The 20,820-nt window shown below is 53.0% G+C and overlaps 1 protein-coding gene and 1 pseudogene across 6 annotated transcripts in view; one reads left to right on the forward strand and one right to left on the reverse strand.

The window, feature by feature from the left end:
* The window catches only part of Arhgef10l (Rho guanine nucleotide exchange factor 10 like), a 146,795-nt gene that overhangs the window by 5,313 nt on the left and 120,662 nt on the right, over nt 1–20,820 (reverse strand). For all 5 annotated transcript variants that reach the window (XM_028753940.1, XM_028753941.1, XM_028753939.1 and 2 more), the window contains 2 exons: nt 17,958–18,106; nt 1,389–1,563 (listed from right to left, as the gene is read on the reverse strand). In XM_028753940.1, the coding sequence (XP_028609773.1) occupies nt 1,389–1,563; nt 17,958–18,106 (324 nt within the window). The remainder of the gene's footprint in view (nt 1–1,388; nt 1,564–17,957; nt 18,107–20,820) is intronic.
* LOC114609584 lies at nt 6,503–7,794 on the forward strand (annotated as a pseudogene). The gene has a single exon (XR_003709553.1). The product of XR_003709553.1 is annotated as a high mobility group protein B1 pseudogene (transcript).

The raw sequence follows: 20,820 nt of genomic DNA on the forward strand, positions 1-20,820 counted from the left end.
TTAAATGATGTATGTGTGTGTTTCTCTGTGTGTCTGTGTGTCTGTGTGTTTGTGTGCATATGTGTCCCTCACTCCCTATCATACAGCAGGACTCTGAGCCACTGCACCACAAGGCATAGAACTCTGCTGAGGAAGCCTATGTCCACATCTATAACTTGGGGACCATCTACAGCTTGCGGGCTTAGAGCACAGTGTGATGCCATCAGCAGAGCTTTGCTCGGCGTGGGGCTCTGGCCGACTGGCAGCTCTCGGTAGACAGTCATTGCTGCTACCTAGCTTGTTAATGGCCAGTTCATCCTAGGCAATGCTCTGAAATAGAGATCAGATCTCAGGGGAGGACACAGGCCATCAGAGCCTATGCCCAGGAAGCCTTTCCTAAGTCTGCGAAGGTTGGATCTCAACTCAGTTCAAACCCACCCCCAGCCCTGCCACAGCCTGTCCGCCAGACCCTGGGGACAGGATTACTCTTTCTGTCTCCAGGGCCCTTCCAGTTTCCTAGCCAACAAACCCAGCTCTACCTAAGGTACTTGAACTGGACAGAATGCGCATCCTCCTTGACCAGCCCCAGGTCGAGTGGACTCATAGAAGCTGGGACAGGGATGGTAGCTGGAGTCTGAAGCTCCATGGGTAGCCCAGAGGGCAGTGGAAGGGAGAATGGACCAGAGCCTGTGGGTCTCCAAAGCAGCCCCTTCATATGGGCAGCAAGAGTGGGTAGCAATAGTAGTCAAAGCCATAGAGATTCCAAGAGAGAGGGGTGAGGTGAGGGGGTGGTATGAGCCCCAGTGGTAACCCTTTCTGCCTCACCCCTCATCTCACAAAAGCAATACTCCCGTAGATGACCAGGCCATCCAAACTCTTCAGCCCCAAGGTGCCTCCAAACCCGATGAATAGCAAATATACAAAGGTATGCCTTTCTTCAGGAAAGTTTTATGGAATGAAACAGATCAGGGCCTCCTCTCCTGCCCACAAGCTCTGAGTCAGAATCAGGCTTTGGTCACCCTGAGCAGAGGAACAGTGTAGACAGCCTGTGTCCCCTGCCCAACATGGGTTTTTGGTACCAGCTCCTGGCACAGGCAAGTCCACCTGGGTGTGGAGCCCACCTCCTGAGAACCCAGTCTGCTCAGATGTGCACGGGGAGCATAGAGGGTCAGGAATCAGAGCTTTGATAGGACGGGCCTGGGTATAAATCCCAGCCCCTCCACTTCCCATCCACCATGAACTGGTTTTCAAGGCTGCCCTGACAGTTAATGAGCTGAGATGCCCACTGCACAGCCTCCTGTTGGCACCCATGAATCTCTGTCCCCTCATCCTAGCGAGGTGTACAGCCTCACCTGGCAGGAGGAGGGGGTCCTCCTCGCCCCAGGCCCCAGGGAGCCATGCAGCCTCACCTGGCAGGAGGAAGGTGGTTCTGGTGGCAATGTTGATCTCCTGCAGATGCTCCAGAGTCTCCGTGTGGAAGAGGCGGATGGAAGAACCAGAGGAGAAGGCCATCCAGACACCGCTGCCGGCTTTCACCATGTGAGTGACACTCACTGCCTCATCCTGGTGCGCCTCGAAGCTTTGCTGCACACAGAGGAGATGGAGGTATCAGGCCAGCTGCTACCCTGACTTGCTCCTTCCCCCAGTCTCCAGGGTCAACTATTCCCAGAGTCTTCAGGAGCACAGGCTAGGCAAGGCTCTGCCTGGACATCGGTCTGCACCAGGCCTTAGAAGCCTAGTGTGCTACACCGATCAGCAGCTATCAGGAATCAGATTTCCAGTGCTGACAGATTGTGACAGTGTAAACGCTGCTCCTGACAAGAGTGACTGCAGACAATCAATGTGACAGGGACAGAAGGCAAAGGTGCACGCTTGGCTCTTGAGTGGAGACCCAACTCCAACACACAGGGGGCTCCTTTCGGGTCCTCCACATCCAGCATGGAAAGATGGAGCCACCACCTAGCAGAAGTTGATGCTACATGCATGGTTTTTTTTATTCCTTTGAGACAGGATCTTGTTTTATAGCCCTGGCTAGACTGATCTAATATAGCCCAGGCTGGCCTCCAGCTCATGATTCTCCTACCTCTGACTCCTAATTGCTAGGATCATAGGCCGTGTCCAACTCTCTGTATATATTATTTAAGGTAACCATGGCAACCTGCAAACCCAGCAGGGAAGGAGATGGGGAGTGAGTCGCATCCTCATCTCTCATAGTGTGGAGAGGGCAGGGAAAGTCAAGAGATGATGGTCAAAATCAAGAGAGCTCTGGAGTGGACGAGGACGGTGTGTGGACTGAAGTCAGAGCAGGAGTCTCGTCTTACGAGAAGCAGGACAGGGAAGAGCACAGGAGAACTACTCCACGCCATTGGATTTGCTTCTCACAGGCACGGGTCTAATTTAATCTCCACCGAACAATCCAACAACAAGACCCCTCAGGATACAGGCTGGCCAGACGGCTCAGTCAGGAAGGCATGTGCCTAGCAAGCCTGAGGATCCAAGTTTGAGCCCCAGTAGCCATGTTTTTTGTAGTTGTGTCTTCTGTGGGTTTTCCCCCTAAACTCCTGTGGTACCACATAAGACAATGCCACCACCGCAGAGGCGGAGACCTGGAACTCACGGGCTACTCGGCATTTTCAAAACCAGTGTGAGGCACTGTCTCAAAAGAAATAAAAAGAGGATGCTACCTGAGGAGTGACATCCAAAGGTGTCCTCTGGCTTCCACACGAGCATACCTTTACACAGTGCATGCACATGAGTGCACGCACACACACACACATATATACAAGTGTGTGCACATGCATACACACAAGTGCATGCACATACAAGTGAATGCACATGAACACACACACAAATACATGCACATGCATGCATGTGCACACGTGTACACATATATATACACAAGTACATGCACACACACAAGTGCATCCACATGCACACAGACACACACACACACAGGCAGAGCAGAAGTGTCTGACCTTCACACAAGGCAGGGTGTATGGTCTCCATGGGGTGGAGCATCCCTAGAATGAGAATAGGGAACTGTCTCCACCCTCACACTGGGGGTTCTGCCTAAGCACTCCTGAGGTGCCTAGGAGTGGCTTCTGAGGGAAACTAAGCTGAGATGGAACCAGGTCTGGGCCGTGCAGTACACAGCAGGGACACAGCAGCCCCGTCCCTCAGGGCCTGCAGCCCATCTCTGCTAACCCAGCCCAGCCCTTGCCTTGAGTTATATTTCTTCCAGGAAATCCATGGATAGCTCCTGGTCGCCAGGTCTGATTGAAGAAGTCTACAGTGCCACCCCAGCCTTGTTTCCCTAGAGGTGGAACTGGTCAATACTGGGCCCAGTGGACCATGCAGGCCCATGTCAACACACAGAGACAAGATGTGGGAAGGGGATTCACCTGGGGCTTCCCCAGAAACTTCTGCTCATGCCAGGTGACTCACTTCTAGAATACAAGCTGATTCCAGACTCCTAGCTGAGTCTCCTGGGCCTAGGGAGATAGTAGGTGGGAACAGAAAACATGCCAGCATCCTGGGTCCCAGGGGGAGCCAAGCCCAGCACCCTAGGGTGGGGGAAGACAGCAGTGGCACCCAGGCCTCAGTGCCCTCAGGCCACCACTCGGTGCCAGTGAGCCACATAACTATTGATTTGGTAAACCAAGCTTTCCTGGAAGCCAGGCCTGATCACACAAGTAAGAATCCAGCCAGGGACCTTGGCACAATGCCCTCTGACCATAGGCATTGGTCCTGCTTAAGGACAAAAAGATCTGCCAGAAGATAGCAAGCTTTCTCCGGCAGGTTTAGTGTCAGTGTAAGGGGCACCACTAGTCTAAAAAGATGTCACACGTCTCAAAGAGACTGCAGAGGTGGGAACCTGAGGGTTCTCCCAAGTCCCGTGTCTGAAAAGACCCCAGAGGAGACAACGCCCAGCAGGCGGCAGTGACCATAAAGCCCCATCCTGATTTCGACTCCTCCTCTCTTTAGGGGATCAGCTAGGGCACCAGGGAGACAGTAGGTGGGGGCAGGGAAAGCAAAGGTACAGCCTCGAGTCTCACCACTATGAAAGCAAGGAAATATCGAGACTGTTGGGGTGTGGGTGTCCACAGATTCCAGGACCCAGATCAAAGAGGCCAAGGGCCAATCACAGAAATGCTGGGTATCAAGTGAGTTACGAAGCACCTGGATGTTAGTGCACCGAGCTTTCTAAAGGCTCTAGGGAGCTGGGTGGAGAGGCTTGTTCCTGTAATCCTGGTACTCAGCAAACTGAGGCAGTACAAGGCCAGAGTGAGCTACACAGCGGGACACTGGAGAAACAGCTCAGCGGTGAAAAGAGCATGTCCACGTATGTACACACAGAATACATGCATTACAAGCATGTGCATGCACACACAGAGACATACGCACATTGCATGTATACATGCACACACATAGAGACGTGTGTATTACATGCATGCATGCATGCACACACACAGAGACATGTGCATTATACACATGCATCCATGCATGCACACAGAGACATGTGCATTATACACATGCATGTACACACAGACACACGTGCATTACATGTATGCATGTGTGCACACACACAGAGACATACATGCATGCATGCTCTCTCTCTCTCTCGCTCTCTCTCGCTCTCTCTCTCTCTTACAAAGCACCTGAGTCCAGTTCCCAGCACCCACATCAAGCAGCTCAGGACCACCTGTAACTCTAGCAGCAAGAGACCTGACAGCCTCTTCTGACCTCTGGGGACACTTGCACTCACGTGTGCACACACACACACACACACAAAATTAAAAATAAAGCAAATCTTTAAAATACAAAGTGGGAGCAGATTATTGACTAGACAGGGTCTCAGCCCCTGTGTGACTGACCTAGTGTGCTCTTCTCTGTACACTGAGACAAAAAGAATCTGCCTCACAGGGGTGCTGAGGACTCAGTGGAGAAGGGTATGTGTCACACCCTGAGGGCCCCCCCCCCCCCGCATGCTGCTGTGTAGAACCAGCATGATGCAAGTTCCGCCCCCATCCACGGTGTCTACCTCCACAGGACACCCAGCCACGGCCACCCACGCTGCGGGTTCCAGGTGAGCGATCTCAGAGGAGTGCTGACACAGTCAGTCCTGTAATATTTATGTGCCTCCAGGTGACGCTTCTGCGCTGTTGCCATAAATTCCCAGGGTGATGTGCGCAGCACTCAAAGTCATTAAAGCCAGAGATGACGTGAGGGGCTGGGAGGATGACTGGGTGAGGGAGCTACCCAGGAAGGGCAGGCAGTAGCTAGGTGTCTATTCCTACTTTCTGGGCACCAACAGAGCGCCAGGCCTCTCCAGAGTCAGCCAGGGCACTGGACACAAATACCCTACCGACACAGAAAAGACACCAGACAAATCCGGGCCCAGACGGGCTAAGTGGGGGATTCCATCTCTTCAGCTCACTCTCAGAGGCTCAGAGAAACTTAGCCCTGGCATTCAATCAAGGTCTGGGTTAAAGAGGTTCTTGCCTTTTTAAGTCACCGTGGACCAACTGGTCCTGAGAAGCCTGGTCATGGGCCCAAGGATGGACTGCCCACCAAACACTGGTCCACGCCCCACCAATACTGCCCCCCTCCAATCCTTGAGGACAGCCACAGGGTGGGCACCACCCTTTCACCATCGTTCAAGACAAAACACGGGAAGTTCCAGGAGTGATAGGTGTCGTGGCCCAGCCGGCCAGCGGACAGACTGGGAATTGAGACGCAGGACTGCTGGGTCCAGTCTGCAGAGAGAGCATCTTATACAAGCTATCATAAAAGTCTCTCACCTGTCTTAATCGGCTGCGTTCTTATCTGCCCTTCACGGCCAGCGCAACAGAAGGAAACACTAAAGCATTTGCGGAGTGGGATGGCTGAGAAAGGGTGGGAAGCCACGCCCCCTAACCTGGGAAGCCACACCCCCTAACCGGAGTAGTCAATTCACTCTGGAACCTCCGGGGACATTTTCATTCTGGGAAAGTCAGGGTGGCTGGTCACTCAGATGAGACATAGTTCCCACACTCTGGCTGGTGTGATGTTCTTGCCTTGCCTCACCTGGTTGAGGTCAGGGCTCAGACAGGAAACAAAAACAAAATAAATAAACAAAACAAACACATCATGAAGGCTTGTGACGTAGCCATCTCATGCTTAGCAGAGTGGGAGGGGCATCACCCTGCTTTACTGAATGACAGACAACTCAGCTCAGGGCAACACCGGACAGGCAGACAAACGGCCCCACCAGCCACTGTTCATTTTGAAAGGAAATGTGAAAACTTATCGTGTTATGAAAATAACTTTCTAGAAGAAAAAAAAAACGGCCCCAATTTTTTCTAGTACCTCAAGAGTCTGTCTACCTGCTGCCCCCAATGTTTAAGATTCCTCCCCTGTTCTTTAAGCAGATGATCCCCTGTGGGTTGGTCATGTTCCAAAGATGGCCCCCACGGCCGTGAGTATATGAACTTGGTGAGTTACTTTAAAATAAAATAATAATTTAAAAAATTAGGGCATGGGTTACAGAGCGGAGAGAGTGAGGAGGCTGCGTCTGGCTCCCGCTCTCACAGCCATTGCAGTACATTGAGCTCCATAGAGACAGCGCCGGGGCAAGCGAGAGCCGGACGGGCACTGGGCGACTCTGTGCCTCGCGGAGGAAAATCAACTAAACATGGGCAAAGGAGATCCTAAGAAGCCGAGAGGCAAAATGTCCTCATATGCATTCTTGGTGCAAACCTGCCGGGAGGAGCACAAGAAGAAGCACCCAGATGCTTCTGTCAACTTCTCAGAGTTCTCCAAGAAGTGCTCAGAGAGGTGGAAGACTATGTCTGCTAAAGAAAAGGGGAAATTTGAAGATATGGCAAAGGCTGACAAGGCTCGTTATGAAAGAGAAATGAAAACCTACATCCCTCCCAAAGGGGAGACCAAAAAGAAGTTCAAGGACCCCAATGCACCCAAGAGGCCTCCTTCGGCCTTCTTCTTGTTCTGTTCTGAGTACCGCCCAAAAATCAAAGGCGAGCATCCTGGCTTATCCATTGGTGATGTTGCAAAGAAGCTAGGAGAGATGTGGAACAACACTGCAGCGGATGACAAGCAGCCCTACGAGAAGAAGGCTGCCAAGCTGAAGGAGAAGTATGAGAAGGATATTGCTGCCTACAGAGCTAAAGGAAAACCTGATGCAGCAAAAAAGGGGGTAGTCAAGGCTGAAAAGAGCAAGAAAAAGAAGGAAGAGGAAGATGATGAGGAAGATGAAGAGGATGAGGAAGAGGAGGAAGAAGAGGAAGACGAAGATGAAGAAGAAGATGATGATGATGAATAAGTTGGTTCTAGCGCAGTTTTTTTCTTGTCTATAAAGCATTTAACCCCCCTGTACACAACTCACTCCTTTTAAAGAAAAAAATTGAAATGTAAGGCTGTGTAAGATTTGTTTTTAAACTGTACAGTGTCTTTTTTTGTATAGTTAACACACTACCGAATGTGTCTTTAGATAGCCCTGTCCTGGTGGTATTTTCAATAGCCACTAACCTTGCCTGGTACAGTCTGGGGGTTGTAAATTGGCATGGAAATTTAAAGCAGGTTCTTGTTGGTGCACAGCACAAATTAGTTATATATGGGGACAGTAGTTTGGTTTTTGTTTTTCTTTTCTTTTGGTTTTATTTTTGGGTTTTTTTTTCCATCTTCAGTTGTCTCTGATGCAGCTTATACGAAGATAATTGTTGTTCTGTTAACTGAATACCACTCTGTAATTGCAAAAAAAAAAATTGCGGCTGTTTTGTTGACATTCTGAATGCTTCTAAGTAAATACAATTTTTTTTATTAAAAAAAAAAAAATTAGGGCATGAAGTTGGCAGAGGAGTGGACCTGCAGGGAATTAGGGGGACAGTTGGGAATAAATATGATCAAAATACAATGTATACACATAATGAATTCACAAAGAATAAAAGTATAGAGCCAGAGAGATGGCTCAGTGGTTAAGAGCACTGACTGTTCTTCCAGAGATCCTGAGTTCAACTCCCAGCAACCATATGGTGGCTCACAGCCATCTGTAATGGGATCTGATGCCCTCTTCTGCCATGCAGACAAACATGCAGACAGAGCACTCACATATACAAAATAAATAAATAAATCTTTTTAAAAAAAGAATAAAAATATATTTTATTAAGATAAATAAAATTTAATAAAACTCTGGGCTGGAGAAATAACTCAATGGCTGAGAGTGTATACAGCTCTTACAGAGGTTCGTTCCCGGCACCCGCATTGGGCAGATCACAACTGTAACTCCAGCTCCAAGGGATCAGAGGTGTCTGTGGCTGTCTGGAACACATACAGTACATGTGTGTTCATGCAAACATACTCATACACATAATTTTTTAGATTAGAAATATTTTTGAAAACATAAATCCTATACCAGGACTAGGGCTGTGGGTCGGTGGCAGAGTGCTTGCTTGGCGTGTGTGAGGTCCCGGGTTCAACTCCCAGCACAAAACAAATAAGTAAGTAAAATTCCACCCTGAGTCTTGCTTGTTGCTAAGTTCTCAAGCTGGGTGCAGATGCTTACGGTGACCTCGGTCCTGGGTGACAGCCACGGCATTAAGAAGGTGTCACTGGAAAGATTTGTGCCATGTGTCGTGGCTGTACCAGTGTTTCCCTTACAACCGTAACTCAACTGAAGGACGCCCATTGGTGCCTGTGGCTCCCGTAGAGAAGCAGACTGTGAAAGGCTTCTCCAGGCAGGGATGCTCCTGGCTCCTCCCGAGTCCTATTTAACAGCCTCTTGTTTTCTGCCATTACGAAAAGCCAGCCTATCATTCCTCTAGCATGGACACCTGAGAAGAGGCTCGGGCAGCGGCCACCCGGGGCCACCATCCATTCTGATGGGTCCTCGATCCCTGACCCAGCTTTGTCCTATACAAGCAAGTACCAGGACTAAACTGAGAGAGCTGGAGTCAGCCTCAGCCCGGCACTGCAGAGATCACAAGGTGGGCAGCTTGCCTCTTGCTGCTCCATGCACCAGGGCTAAGCTCACCCCAGTTAGCTCACCCTGCAGAAACCAAGGTCTGAAGGCTGGATTCAGCCAGCCCCATGACTTTTTGTCCCAGTTATTTCAACTTTAATGTGGTAATGGCTATGACTGCCTAGGGCAGTTACAACGATGTCACAAGGTCCTGCCAGCATAGGGCTCTGACCTCAGGCACCATCACTATAACTCAGAGATGGGGACCAAGGTTTTGCCCACTTTTGGGAGGGGCAGGTTCATAAGTGACAGCCCCTCTGCTGGGCTCAGTGCCCACCATGGGATGTGAGGGCAGGTGCAGCTGTGCCTTCTCCCCCCTTTGCTCTTTTCCTGGTCTGTGGCCCCATGCTTCTCTCTCTGACTCCTCCCTCTGTCTGACTCTGATCCTCCCATGCCTCCCACTCATCCATGGCATCCATGTAGCCAAGGGGCCATGACAGAGCTGTGGAACAGAGGTGGAGACAGACCCAGGGAGAGGGAGCCTCCCACCACAGTCACTGAGACCAGACCAGTGGCCAGCCCAGGTCCAGCCAGGTATACAACGGGCATCCTGTATGAGGAACTCACCTTCTGCAGAAACTGACGGCTGACATGTGAGTGGTCCCTGTGCATATGTGCCCAGACCCCTGCCACCCATCTGAGGACCCGAGAGGAAGCTGGACAGTGTCCTTCTTCACAGTGACCTGCCATCCCATGGACGACAACCCTGGTGTGCACATACACAAGATCCAGTGAGACACAAGGCATGGAGCGGATAGGTCAAGGCTCTGGAGGAAGGGCCACGCTGCACCCTGTGCTGGGAACCCCAGCTCTCCGAGTAAATCTCCAGACTACAGAGGAACGACCCCTCTTCACTTCCTCCCTCAGTCATCTCTGGGAGCTGAATATGCAAGGTGCAGCCTGAGCCTCCCCGTGAGCCCTACAACCATCCCTGTGTTTCCAGTAGGGAAACTGAGGCACTCAACAGCAGAGACGGTAAAGCCAACCAGCTCAGCTCGGAGCCACGATATCTAAAATCCAAGCACAGTCCAACAAGGTCTAGAGACTGGTGGGACACCTCTTACAGCAGTTCCCATGGAGTGTCCCCTAGTCCAGCTGTCAGACTTACAGACAGCTAGAGCCTCAGCCAGACCTGACGCAAAGAACCGAGCGGTAGACACGGGCCTAAACCACTATAGGAGACTCAGCCCTCCAGGCCATCGGGGAAACAGGCAGCGGCACACCCAGACCCTGAGGCAATGTGGTCCCAGCCCCCTAGCTAGGCTAGCCACCCAGAGGACAGTGCTTGTGGCTTTGTGTCCCTATCAGGTCCTATGTGGCTGGACAGCTGTCCTTTGGTTCTCTGCCTCTTCCCTTCCTTTGCCCCAGGCTCAGGGGCCTTGGAGATGGAGGAGAGCCCCAGGGAGGGGAAGATGGGACCTTGGTCGTGGTGGAAAGGTGGGTTCAGGGCTTGGTCATCCACTTGTGTGGTATCTGACCCTTCCTCGCTGCCATCTGTCCCCTCTCCTCTGTCTTCCCCCTCCTTCCCTGCCACCACCTTTCACCTTCCCATTCCCATCCCTGCCTGAGCCAACTTCTCCACCATGTCCCAGAGCCAATGACTCTAAACACCTTGCAAAACTCTGGAAATCTTTCTAGCAGCCCAAACCTTCCTGTGGGAGGGCAAATGCTGGGCTGAGAGAGTTGAGCTCTTCTGGGTGAGAAGACAGGACCAAAACTCTGTTCCTCCAGCAGCTCCTGCACCAGAGGCCAGAAGATGGGCTCTTGTCCTAAGAACCTCCATGCCTGGCAGAGTCGGCTCACCCAGCCACTCCCTCATGGCTGACATTTTGGCTCTACCATGTTTCCTGGGAAGGGAACAGCAGAATCCCAAAAAACACCTTCCTCCCCCGTCACAAGCAGTCCTTCTGCTAGTCTAACCTAATCCTTGCCACTGCGCTGAAACTTCTTTGGAACTCCTGGGAAGTTCCTGCTACCTTTAGCGAATCAATCACTCATGTTTTGCTCACCAGCTCCTTGTTGATAAGACATAAAAAGAGTCAAACACTGATTTAAAAATATATATTAGGATAAAACAAGACCAAGCTAACTCCACGGAACCATATGACTCCAGACCCCCACGTGCTCCAGTGACCCAAACACCGGGCCCTCCACCGAGCGGTCCCTAGGCGCTACAGGAACTTAGGGATTCATTTTGCTCTCGGTGCCAATTTGCATAGCATTACCGGGAGAAGCCGTGTGCCTGGATTTCGGTTTTTTTTTTTTTTTTTCAAATTCCCACCCGTTTTGTGTCATAAATAAGATGGGAGACGGAAAACTAATACAGCCCAGCGATGTATTATTCATGCCGTGTGGAGGGCTGTGACGGATTTACAACCGTTAATGCATGCAAACGAAGTTTGGGTGCTAACATGAAAATTAAGGGTGGGGAGGGAGAGACCCGGGTGCATGGGGTGCACAGGAAGGATCTGAGGGGCTGCAGGGTGTCCAGGAGCCCGGAGAGGTCTCTCCTCTGTCAGACCGAGTGGTATCGGGGGTGGGGTGGTGGTCAGTGTATGAGCAGACTGCGGACTACCAGTGCACACTCGGCTTCCAGAAGGGCCCACGTGCTCTTAAGCTGGGCACTGCAGTCCTCGGTCAGCCGGTGTGCTTGCCCCCTGCTGGCCTGAACCTCTACTGTACACCTAGGCACTGGGACTAACAGGACAACAGGAACCTGACAGCCCTGCCCCGAACGGCTTCGTTCTCTGCTTAATCTCATACTTAGATCCAAGTGTCCACTGACAGCCATAGTGTGGGCTACAATGGTGGCCCCCATGGATGCAGAGGAGATCTACCCAGGATGTTCCAGAGGTCAGGAAGCAGGGGTATAATGAGAGATGGGTACCCAATGAACTCTCCCAACAGCCCCATGGGTTCAAGACCTCAGGGCCAGGCTTCTACAAGGCATTGAAGAGCTGGGGGTATAGCTGAGCGGTAGACACTTGCTAGGAATGTGTGGGGCCCCAGGCTCCATCCTCAGCAAGTTAAAAACTATACCAGAGACACTGGCTGGGCTCTGGGCATCGGGGGTTCCCAGGCCCTCAAGTAGTCAGTTCTTACGTCCCATGACCTTGCAAAGCTGGATCAAGGGTACAATGCCACCCTATGGGCGGGGTCTATCTCTGCGCACCAGGAGACCAGCCCTCACTCCACCTCTACCCTGCTCTTGATGTGTCCCCACCTCCCTGGTCTCACACTTCCTCCTAGGATGCCTGGGTTGGTCCCTGGCATCTAAGCCTCCCCTGGCCCAGACTGTCACCTCCTGTGCAGTCAAAGTGACCTCAGCTGTATCACACCAGCCTGCAAGCTGCACCTGCCCTGCAGGAGCCCCTCCACAAAGCCATGAGCCCCTGAGCCTGCTGTGCCTGCAATCATGGGGGCCTATGTTCTAGTGGCCCCAGGGACAACCATCAGGGAGATGTTTTCAGAGAGTGAATAACATTCATGTGGCCACACAGCCAGGTGACATGTTAAGTTGTGACTAGGGTAGAAGCAACTTGGCTGGAGCTATAGGGTAGAGTGGCCTCCCGGGGAGGTGATGGCAAAGTCCAGACGGAGGTGGAGCAGCGTGGGGATGTATTTCTAAGGGAGAGGATAGCAGAGGGCAAGGCTGGAGGGGGAGCCAAGCTGTGAAGGGAGCCAGGTTGTGGGGGGAGCCAAGCTGTGGGGGGAGCCAGGCTGTGGGGGGGAGAGCCGGGCTGTGGGGGGAACCAGGCTGTGGGGGGAGGCAGGCTGTGGTGGGGGTAGGGTTGTGGGGAGGAGCAGGCCTGTTCCAAAGCCAACAGAGGGCAGGTAGGTGGGTGGGTGGATGGGTAAAATTTGAGAAAAAAAAAGAAAAGAATGGGGCCAGCAAGGCAGCCCAGAGAAAGTGCTCGCTCTGCATGCCTGATGACCTGATTCTAAACTCTGAGACTCACATAGAGAACTGACTACACAGAAATGTCTTCTGACCTCCACACACACACTGTGGGGCATGCCCCTGCCTCAGGAATAATAATAAAATTTAAAAAGAAGAATGGAGGAGAAGAGGAAGAAGAGGAAGAGGAAGAGGAGGGGGAAGAAGGAAAGGAAGAAGAGAAAGAAGAGGAGGGGGAAGAAAAGGAGGAGGAGGAAGATGAAAAGGAAGAGGAGGAGAGAGGGGAAGAAGAGGAAGAGGACTTGTTTTTCCAGAGAACCCAAGTTCGATTCCCAGCACTCACGTCAAACATCTCATCGATGCCTTAAGTCCAGCCTCCACGGACACCCACACCCATGTTACATACTCATACAAAGACGCGTGGATACACATAGCTGAAAACTTTGCAGCATTACACAGAGCTAACAACTCAAGGACATAGCCCCGCCCTGACTCCACCGCCCTCCCTGTCCCATGAGCAGCAGGCAGAGACCCCAGGCCACTCACGTGGGATCAGCCCAATACCCACCACCCTGTCCCAGCAGAGCACACGCAGCACGCCTCAGGCTTGCGTCCCCAATCAGTTTTTTTTTTTTAATTAAGATGCAACAATCACCCCACAGCGGGCTCCCCCTCCAGCGACCGCTCCGAATGAACTCCAGACTGACTGGATTAGACTTTGAAGGTGGCGACGCAGATAATGAACACAGAGAAGGCCGTGTTGACACAGGCCCTAGTGAGCCACATTATTATTTAACAGGCCTCGCTTCTGCCTCTGCTGGGATCAAGGAGCCGAACAAGCAATCGGTGGTAAGCGTAAAAACCCAGAGGCAGTGGTGGCCCGGCTCCACAGGGCCTGAACTGAGCAAAGTTGGGGCGGAGGCAGGGACCCGGCCAGGAGGCCCTCATTCAGAGGCCTCTTTCCCAGACTGGCCCCCACTGCCCTGCTACCTGGTGCACCTCCAGCACCCTGGACCTGGCCTGACTCTGCTGCCTTCCTCCCAATGAATACCCCTTACCCTCTTCTGTGACATGTCACACAGTCTTCCCCCATCTCCCAGCTCCTGCATCCCCTCTAGCTAGGGCAGACACTGCTCCTGCCTCCCTGGGTTCCAGCTACGTTGCTACCAGGTAGCACCATAGCCCTGGCATCTCTCCAGGGCGGACTCTGAACTCCTGAAGGGCAGAGGCCAGGTCTTGATCATCTTGGTCCCCTGAGTACCTTACACTGAGAACTTGGAGATGGGTGACTCTGCACCCGACACCTGCTCACTAGGACTGTCCTCTAACTGGCACCTGCTGTCACCACCAATGAACGAGACACAAGGTGACCAAGGCGCGATCCTTGACCTGAAAGATGCAATATTTAAAGATGCAGGTGCAGAATCTGGTCCCCCAGAGTGACACCTGCATGCTTCCCAAAAGAGACAGAACCTCCTTTTTGTTGAGACAAGCACCCTGGTAATTAAGACTCATGAAGCCTGTACTCAGACCCTGACTCGGCCTCTCTCTAGCTGTGTAACCTCAGGTGAGCTACTTAACCTCTCTGTTCTTGTTCTCCCACCTTTTAAGTGGGAACACACCCTTATCAGAGGGTAGCTTAAAGATAGAATGAGTTTATATATGTAAGATATATAAACTGTCCAGGCCAGGTCCAACAAAGTCCATTGTCCCTCCCTGGGGATGGACGAACCCTGGTGTCTTCACCTCATGCCTCAGCCACAGAGAACCAAGAGTCATACAGCCAGGTCTCCTAGCTTGTGACACCCACTAGCTGGTTGCAAGTTTCCAGAATGCCCACTCCCTGTGGTCCTCCTGAGGCCTGGGGTAGGTTGCCTGAGGCAGGTGTCACGGAAGGCTCTCCGGGAAGCCTGCTCTGTGTGGGGATATTGAAGAGCCTGCAGGTGCTGAACTCAGGCCCAGCACAGCCATATACAGAATGTATAAATGGTCTGGAGACTCCCCCAGGACTGGCTAGTCTCACCAGAGACCCACAGGCAAGCCCGGCGCCGGCTAGCCCAGGACTGAGTCTGCGGTCATTAGCAGCAGCCAGATGGAGCCGGCTCCAGCGTACAACGCCGGGGAGGGCGGCTCCCCTCCATCCAGGCAGGAGGCAGGTTCTATTAAATATACATGGTGCGATCTTGTAACTAAGCTACTGCTGCACCGAGTGCAGGGCGAGTGAGCTGCCGCCCACCTGCATAGAAGCTTCCGAGCTGCACTGCCCAGGAATGTTCTCCCTCCTGTTCCCCAGCCCCTGCAGCGGGGACCTCCTGGCCAGTGGCCCTGGACTTCCTGCCAGGTGCCCAGAGCAGGTGAAAGGCCACATTGATCCTGCCTTAAGAGCAACCAGTCCAGCACTAATCTTAAATCATGACAGCCTCGCAGGAGCCAGGAGGTCCCTGGAGCCCTGGGACAGTTGGCCAGAGCCAGACAACACTGGCTGGTGAAGGACAGAACCCAGGGAGAGCAGCCCATGCAGGCTTTACAAACCTCCCCTGTGCCCAGCCTACACTCCTGGGTCAGGAGGGGATGGAGTTTCTTCCCATGCAGTCTCATGCAGTGAGAGGGGCCAGCAGGCCTGTACTGCCAACAGAGGCTGACAAGGCCCACACCATCGACATCCAGATCTATGCAAGCAGTTTGACCCCTCGGTCTCATATAGCCAAAAGTCAGGGGGCTGGGCAAATAAGGATAATGGGTATCCAACCACTGTGCACAGAGAGGTTCAGAGACCTACACAAGGTCACAAAGCACAGCGGAGACAAAGCCAGGGTCCCATCTCAGCTCTGCTCACAAACTATAGTCCCTCCAAGGTGTGAGGGGCTCTACCAACAGGGATGGGCCAACAGTGGCTGAGGCCCAGGTGGAGTTACTGCTTGAGATAATCCCATCCTCTCCCCTCTAAGAAGCCTCCACTGACCAAGGCTACAAGACAGCCGGGGAGTCTGGGAGAGTAGCCAACTTCCCCACCTGCAAGTCTGGTCCCCACTCCACAGTGGCCGTCATCCTCAGCTCCCCGGACTCCATCCCTGAAAAAGCCTTCTGCAGGAATGGCTCTTGGGGACCACAGGACCCTGGCGTGCCAGCTAACCTTGCCCGGTGTCCTTTCACAAGACAGAAGAGGTGACAAGGCCTCGGAAGGGAAGTGATGAGGGTCCTCCAGGGCACGGCAGGGGCCCAGGAAGAGGGTCTGTGGTCACAGTCACCGTCTCCTCTCCCCACTCCACCTCTCAGGAGAACAAGAACGAATAGATCAGGCTCGAGCCGGCTGTGCTCTCACTGGCCACGGCGCCCTGGTCACCGTGGGACTGCCCAGCAGCACCAGGGAGGTCACAGGTCTTCAGTGTCACGTTCAATTAGCTCTTGAGTGGGATAGACCCTGTGGTGACAGCCAAGGAGCCCCCAGCAGCCCCAGCTCTCTCTCTCTACAAAGGACAACATGGGGCTTGGGAGACAGTATGGTATACAGACATGAATTCAACCCCCAGGACTCATACCTTACAGGGGGGACACATGCTTATATCTCAGTACAGGGGTCGAGGCGGGATGGAGACAGGAAGATCCCTGAGGAACACGATGAGCCAGTCTAGCCTAATTGATGAGTCTCAGGATCTGAGAGACTCTGTCTCAAAAATGAAGGTGAACAGAACCTGAGGAATGACACCCAAGATAGCATACACGCACGCGCACACACACACACACACACACCCCTGCTAAGGAGCTGTCATATGGTCAGTCATCCAACTCCTTCCATGTCCAACACATCCTCCTGCCAGTGTGGGCTGGCACCGTGGCTCCCTCAGACAGCCCGCTCAGTGTTCCCTCAGACAGCCACTTGCCTGAGCCACCCAGGGCCAAGGTGTTTGGTCACACAGGACTCTGGCTGTGTCTGGTGTGAGGGGAAGACTGACCTGTAGGCAGAGTCACACAGATGGTCTCCCCAAGTGTGCAGGCCTCACCTGGTCCAGTCATCAACACAGTGCATAAGCTGAGAGGGGAAGAGTTGCTCTCTGCCTCCGTAGCTAAGACAGATGGAAGGTCTTACCACCCTCAGAACCAGGCAGAAACCCCAGCGCTTTGGGTTCCTGGGACAGCTAGCTTGAAGCTGGTTTTTGTTCTAGTACCCTCTGGCTCTCAGACCATTGTGTCAGACTAACCCCCACACTGGCTCTCCTGGGCCTCTGGCTCCTGAGGCTGTCTCTTGAGTCCTCTCACCGAGGTCACCTGCAGACCTCTTGGTTCTGCCCCCCACAGGGAGTCACAGGATGCAGGGAAGAGACATGTATGTAGCCTTCCATCATGGACCAGAAGCCAGTATTCCCTTTGGGTGAGCATGAAGGTATTCACTGGCCAAGCAAGGACTGGCCACAAACTCATGTGCAGAGCCCAGACACTCACTCACCTCTAGCTTTCAGAAAAAGTAGGGACATACAATAAGAAAAGTGGCTTCTCACACACACGTAAACACACACACACACACATCATCCCACGGTACCCCACACCTCAGTTTCCCCCTTTTCCAGTGAGGACTGAGTCCTCCAGGTCCCTACCCTGACCACCTACATGTGAACCAGCACCAAGTCCTGCCTAGCGCCTGAACTGTCAATCAGACAGAGGTGTCCGAGGCGGAGAAGCTAACAGAGACAAGAGAACAACCCACACATGGGGGCATGCCAGAGGAGCCTGTCTGTCTGGGGACCTTTCCAGGCTCCTCTCTGGGTCTGGTGCCATATCTGATCAATCAATAATTCAAACAAATCAAGAATGGCAAATGTCACCAAAATATCATTTGGGAAGCCACTGAAGCTCATACCGGCAACTAAGGATAGAACACAGGGTGTGGCAAGGTGAGGCTGTGACAAGCTCAGCAGGCCCGTGAAGCCAGGCCCTCATCCCAGCAGGGACAGCACAGCTTTGCCTACAGCTGGGCATGACAGGGCCCAGGGGCCTCTAGCTACACCTCTGCTTAGAGAGCAGAGGTCACAAGATGACTGTGTCTCAACGAGTCCTGGATATGGGTACCTGAGTCTGCAGAGTGGCAGCATCTAGTACAGTGACCCTCGGGCCACAGCTGGCCCATGCAGCATCTTCCAGGCTCAGCAGTGTGCGGATGGGCCCTGGGCCCACAGTTAAGCACATGGGAGGACTCTCCAGGTCCCAGGGAATTTCACCTATGAGAGAGAAGGGCGCAGGTCAGTGGGTGGCTCCATAGTTCCTTCCCTGTGGTCTTTCACCCACACTTCATTGGGGTGATTGACATTTCCTCCGTTGCCCCGGGGAATACCCTGGATTTCCCTTCTTCCCGCTCCCCCATTCATACACCCCACACGTGAGCTTGGTGCTGAGAACAGGCGGGAGCAGGTGTACTGCCCTCTGGGAAAGCACACTAGGTGGAGACAGCAACAGCCAATCGCTATGAGCTGGTATGTCAAGCACCAAGGAAAGAAACAGACTTGGAGGACAGAGACACGGGGGCTTCTGGTACTAACCTCCACGTTAGTACCTGCCAGGAGATAGGAGGCTCCCAGAGTCCAGGGACTTGTGGGCAGCACGGCCCTGAGTCTAAGGACCTTGAGTACACCTCCCTATGCTTCTCAGCGTCTCAATTTCCCCATCTGGATGGGGAAGGGACTTTGCCAAGACCACTGCTCATCTGAACAACGTGAGGATTTCCTTTAGACCCGAGACCTCTTTCCCTCCACAGATGCTACCAGATGTGGGGGCTGGGGTGGGGGGTATGATGAGAGGCTCTGAGAGGTGACAGCCCCACTGCTGATCCTAGAGATCAAAGCATCAGCCTGGCTTGAAAGGAGACTCTCCCCAACCCTGCCCCCAGCCATGTCCAGCTCACTGAGAATAACTCTCTGGCAAGCACAGTGGCTGGACAGTGCCTTCATCCCAAGATACATCCCAGGTCACATCTCGTGCCGTACCACGCCCCAGTGGCTGCTCTAGGCTGTCAGGGTGCTGGGCAGGAAGGAGGTTTAAGGGGAGCTGAGACCCAGTGAGAGGTCTGAGGGGCAGGGGTAGGATACCCTAGAACTCAATCTTCCTAATGCTATACCCCTTTAATACAGTTCCCCGTGCTGCGGTGACCTTCCCAGCCACAAACTTATTTCTGTTGCTACTTCATAACTGTAATTTAGTTAGTGCTATGAATCACATTGGAGATACCTGATACGCAGGACATCTGGTATGTGACCCCTGTGAAAGGGTCATTTGACTCCCCAAAGGAGTTGTTACCCACGGGTTGAGAAACACTGCCTTAGAGCAGTAGGCACAGTAACCGGGGCCAGGGAGAGAGGATAGAATCAGCTGCTGGGTACCCCGAGTCTTCCTGTAGATCCCCAGAAGGAATGCAAAGCCACTCACCACAGACATACCCTCTTCTGGGCCCGCTGCTATGTGAGGAGTCTGAGAACAGCTATCCCCAGAGGTATAGGACTCCAGGTTACATGGGGAAGCCACCAAAGGGGAAGCCACCAAACTCCTCGCCTTGTCCTCTAAGCATATGCATTCAGCATATCCCCTACTTCTAGGCTCCCCCTGAACCTTGCTTCCAGAACGGGGGTGCCCCTCCCCCACACAATACCTCTCTTTTCGGCTCAGAGCATGACCACATACAGGGCAAGCTAGTCAGGCCAGAGCAGTCTGTGGCTCTGGACTTCCATGTCCGTTTGAACAGGGACTTGACCTCTCTGAGCCTCTGTTTCCTCATCTCTAAAATGGGTATAACGACCACATACCGCCCCCCTCAGGATGCAGTAAGGAGTCAAGGGGCTGTATACGCTGACCCAACACAGCATGGGGCACTGGTAAAAAGTGCCAGTGGTCAACACTGAGTCCCCTCCGAGTCTGTGCCCGTCGCTCTGACCATGAACGAATTCTTTAACTCCTGAAAACCTGCACGGCAGATACTGTCATTAGCCCTGACTTATTACCAACATACTGTCAGTTCAATTACCCAAGTCACAGCTACACAGTCGTCCCTGCTCACTGGCTCCCAATAGTCTACAGAAGCCCAAGCTGGCACCATTTAATTAAAGGTGACAACAGAGGCCCAGAGTAGAGAGCCAGGGTGAGTCCCCCAAGGAGTGCTGGGCCAAGCATCATTTAAACCCAGAGCTGGGTCTAGCCTGGCTGCCTCTAAGTCCTGCTGCCAGTTCTCCTCTGGGACTGTTGTCTGGGAGATGTAGGTGACCAGCAGGTGGCTGGACCTCCATAAAAATGTGACCCTGGACCAGAACACCAGAGTCAGGGAAATGCAAGGCTTTCGAGCGCCCCCTAGTGATAGGAGGTGAGGAGTGTCTGTGGCCAGATGCCAGAGCCTCTGCCACTGTGGTCCAGGCGGTGACATGGAAAAGACTTGGGAAAGGAGCTAAGGATACTGGGTTCGAATCTCAGAGGCTGGGAATCATGCCTCCACCCCAGGGCACAGCAGCAACGGCCAAGAAATCCTGTGTCTGCCACCCAAAGGCAGTTCGTCAATGTGACTGCAGTCCTGAGGGTCATATGTATACTGACCATCCTAGCTTCATGGGCTGGTGTCCCCAGAAGCCCTCTAAACCAGGGAACTGTGATAAAAATTAAATATAAATTTGTATCAGAGTATATACCGGCCAGGAGCCCCTGCCAGAGCCCACGGGGGACCCCTGACCTTGCTGACTTTGCTGGGACTTAGTTTTCATGACAGACTGTCCTCTAGGGTCCTCCCAGCCCCCATTTACCAGCCTCACAGGCTACAAAGGTAATCACTGAGCCTGGGGAGGGCTTGAGGGGCTGCCCCCTCCACTCATCCTCCCTCCCCGACCCTTGGGTAGCTGTGAGCAAGCACACACGGTCCAGAACCTGCGCTCACAGGCCCTCGCCCACCCCGTGTGACAGC

Source organism: Grammomys surdaster, unplaced genomic scaffold (genome assembly GCF_004785775.1).
Source record: "Grammomys surdaster isolate TR1022 unplaced genomic scaffold, NIH_TR_1.0 125977, whole genome shotgun sequence".
NCBI lineage: Eukaryota > Metazoa > Chordata > Mammalia > Rodentia > Muridae > Grammomys > Grammomys surdaster.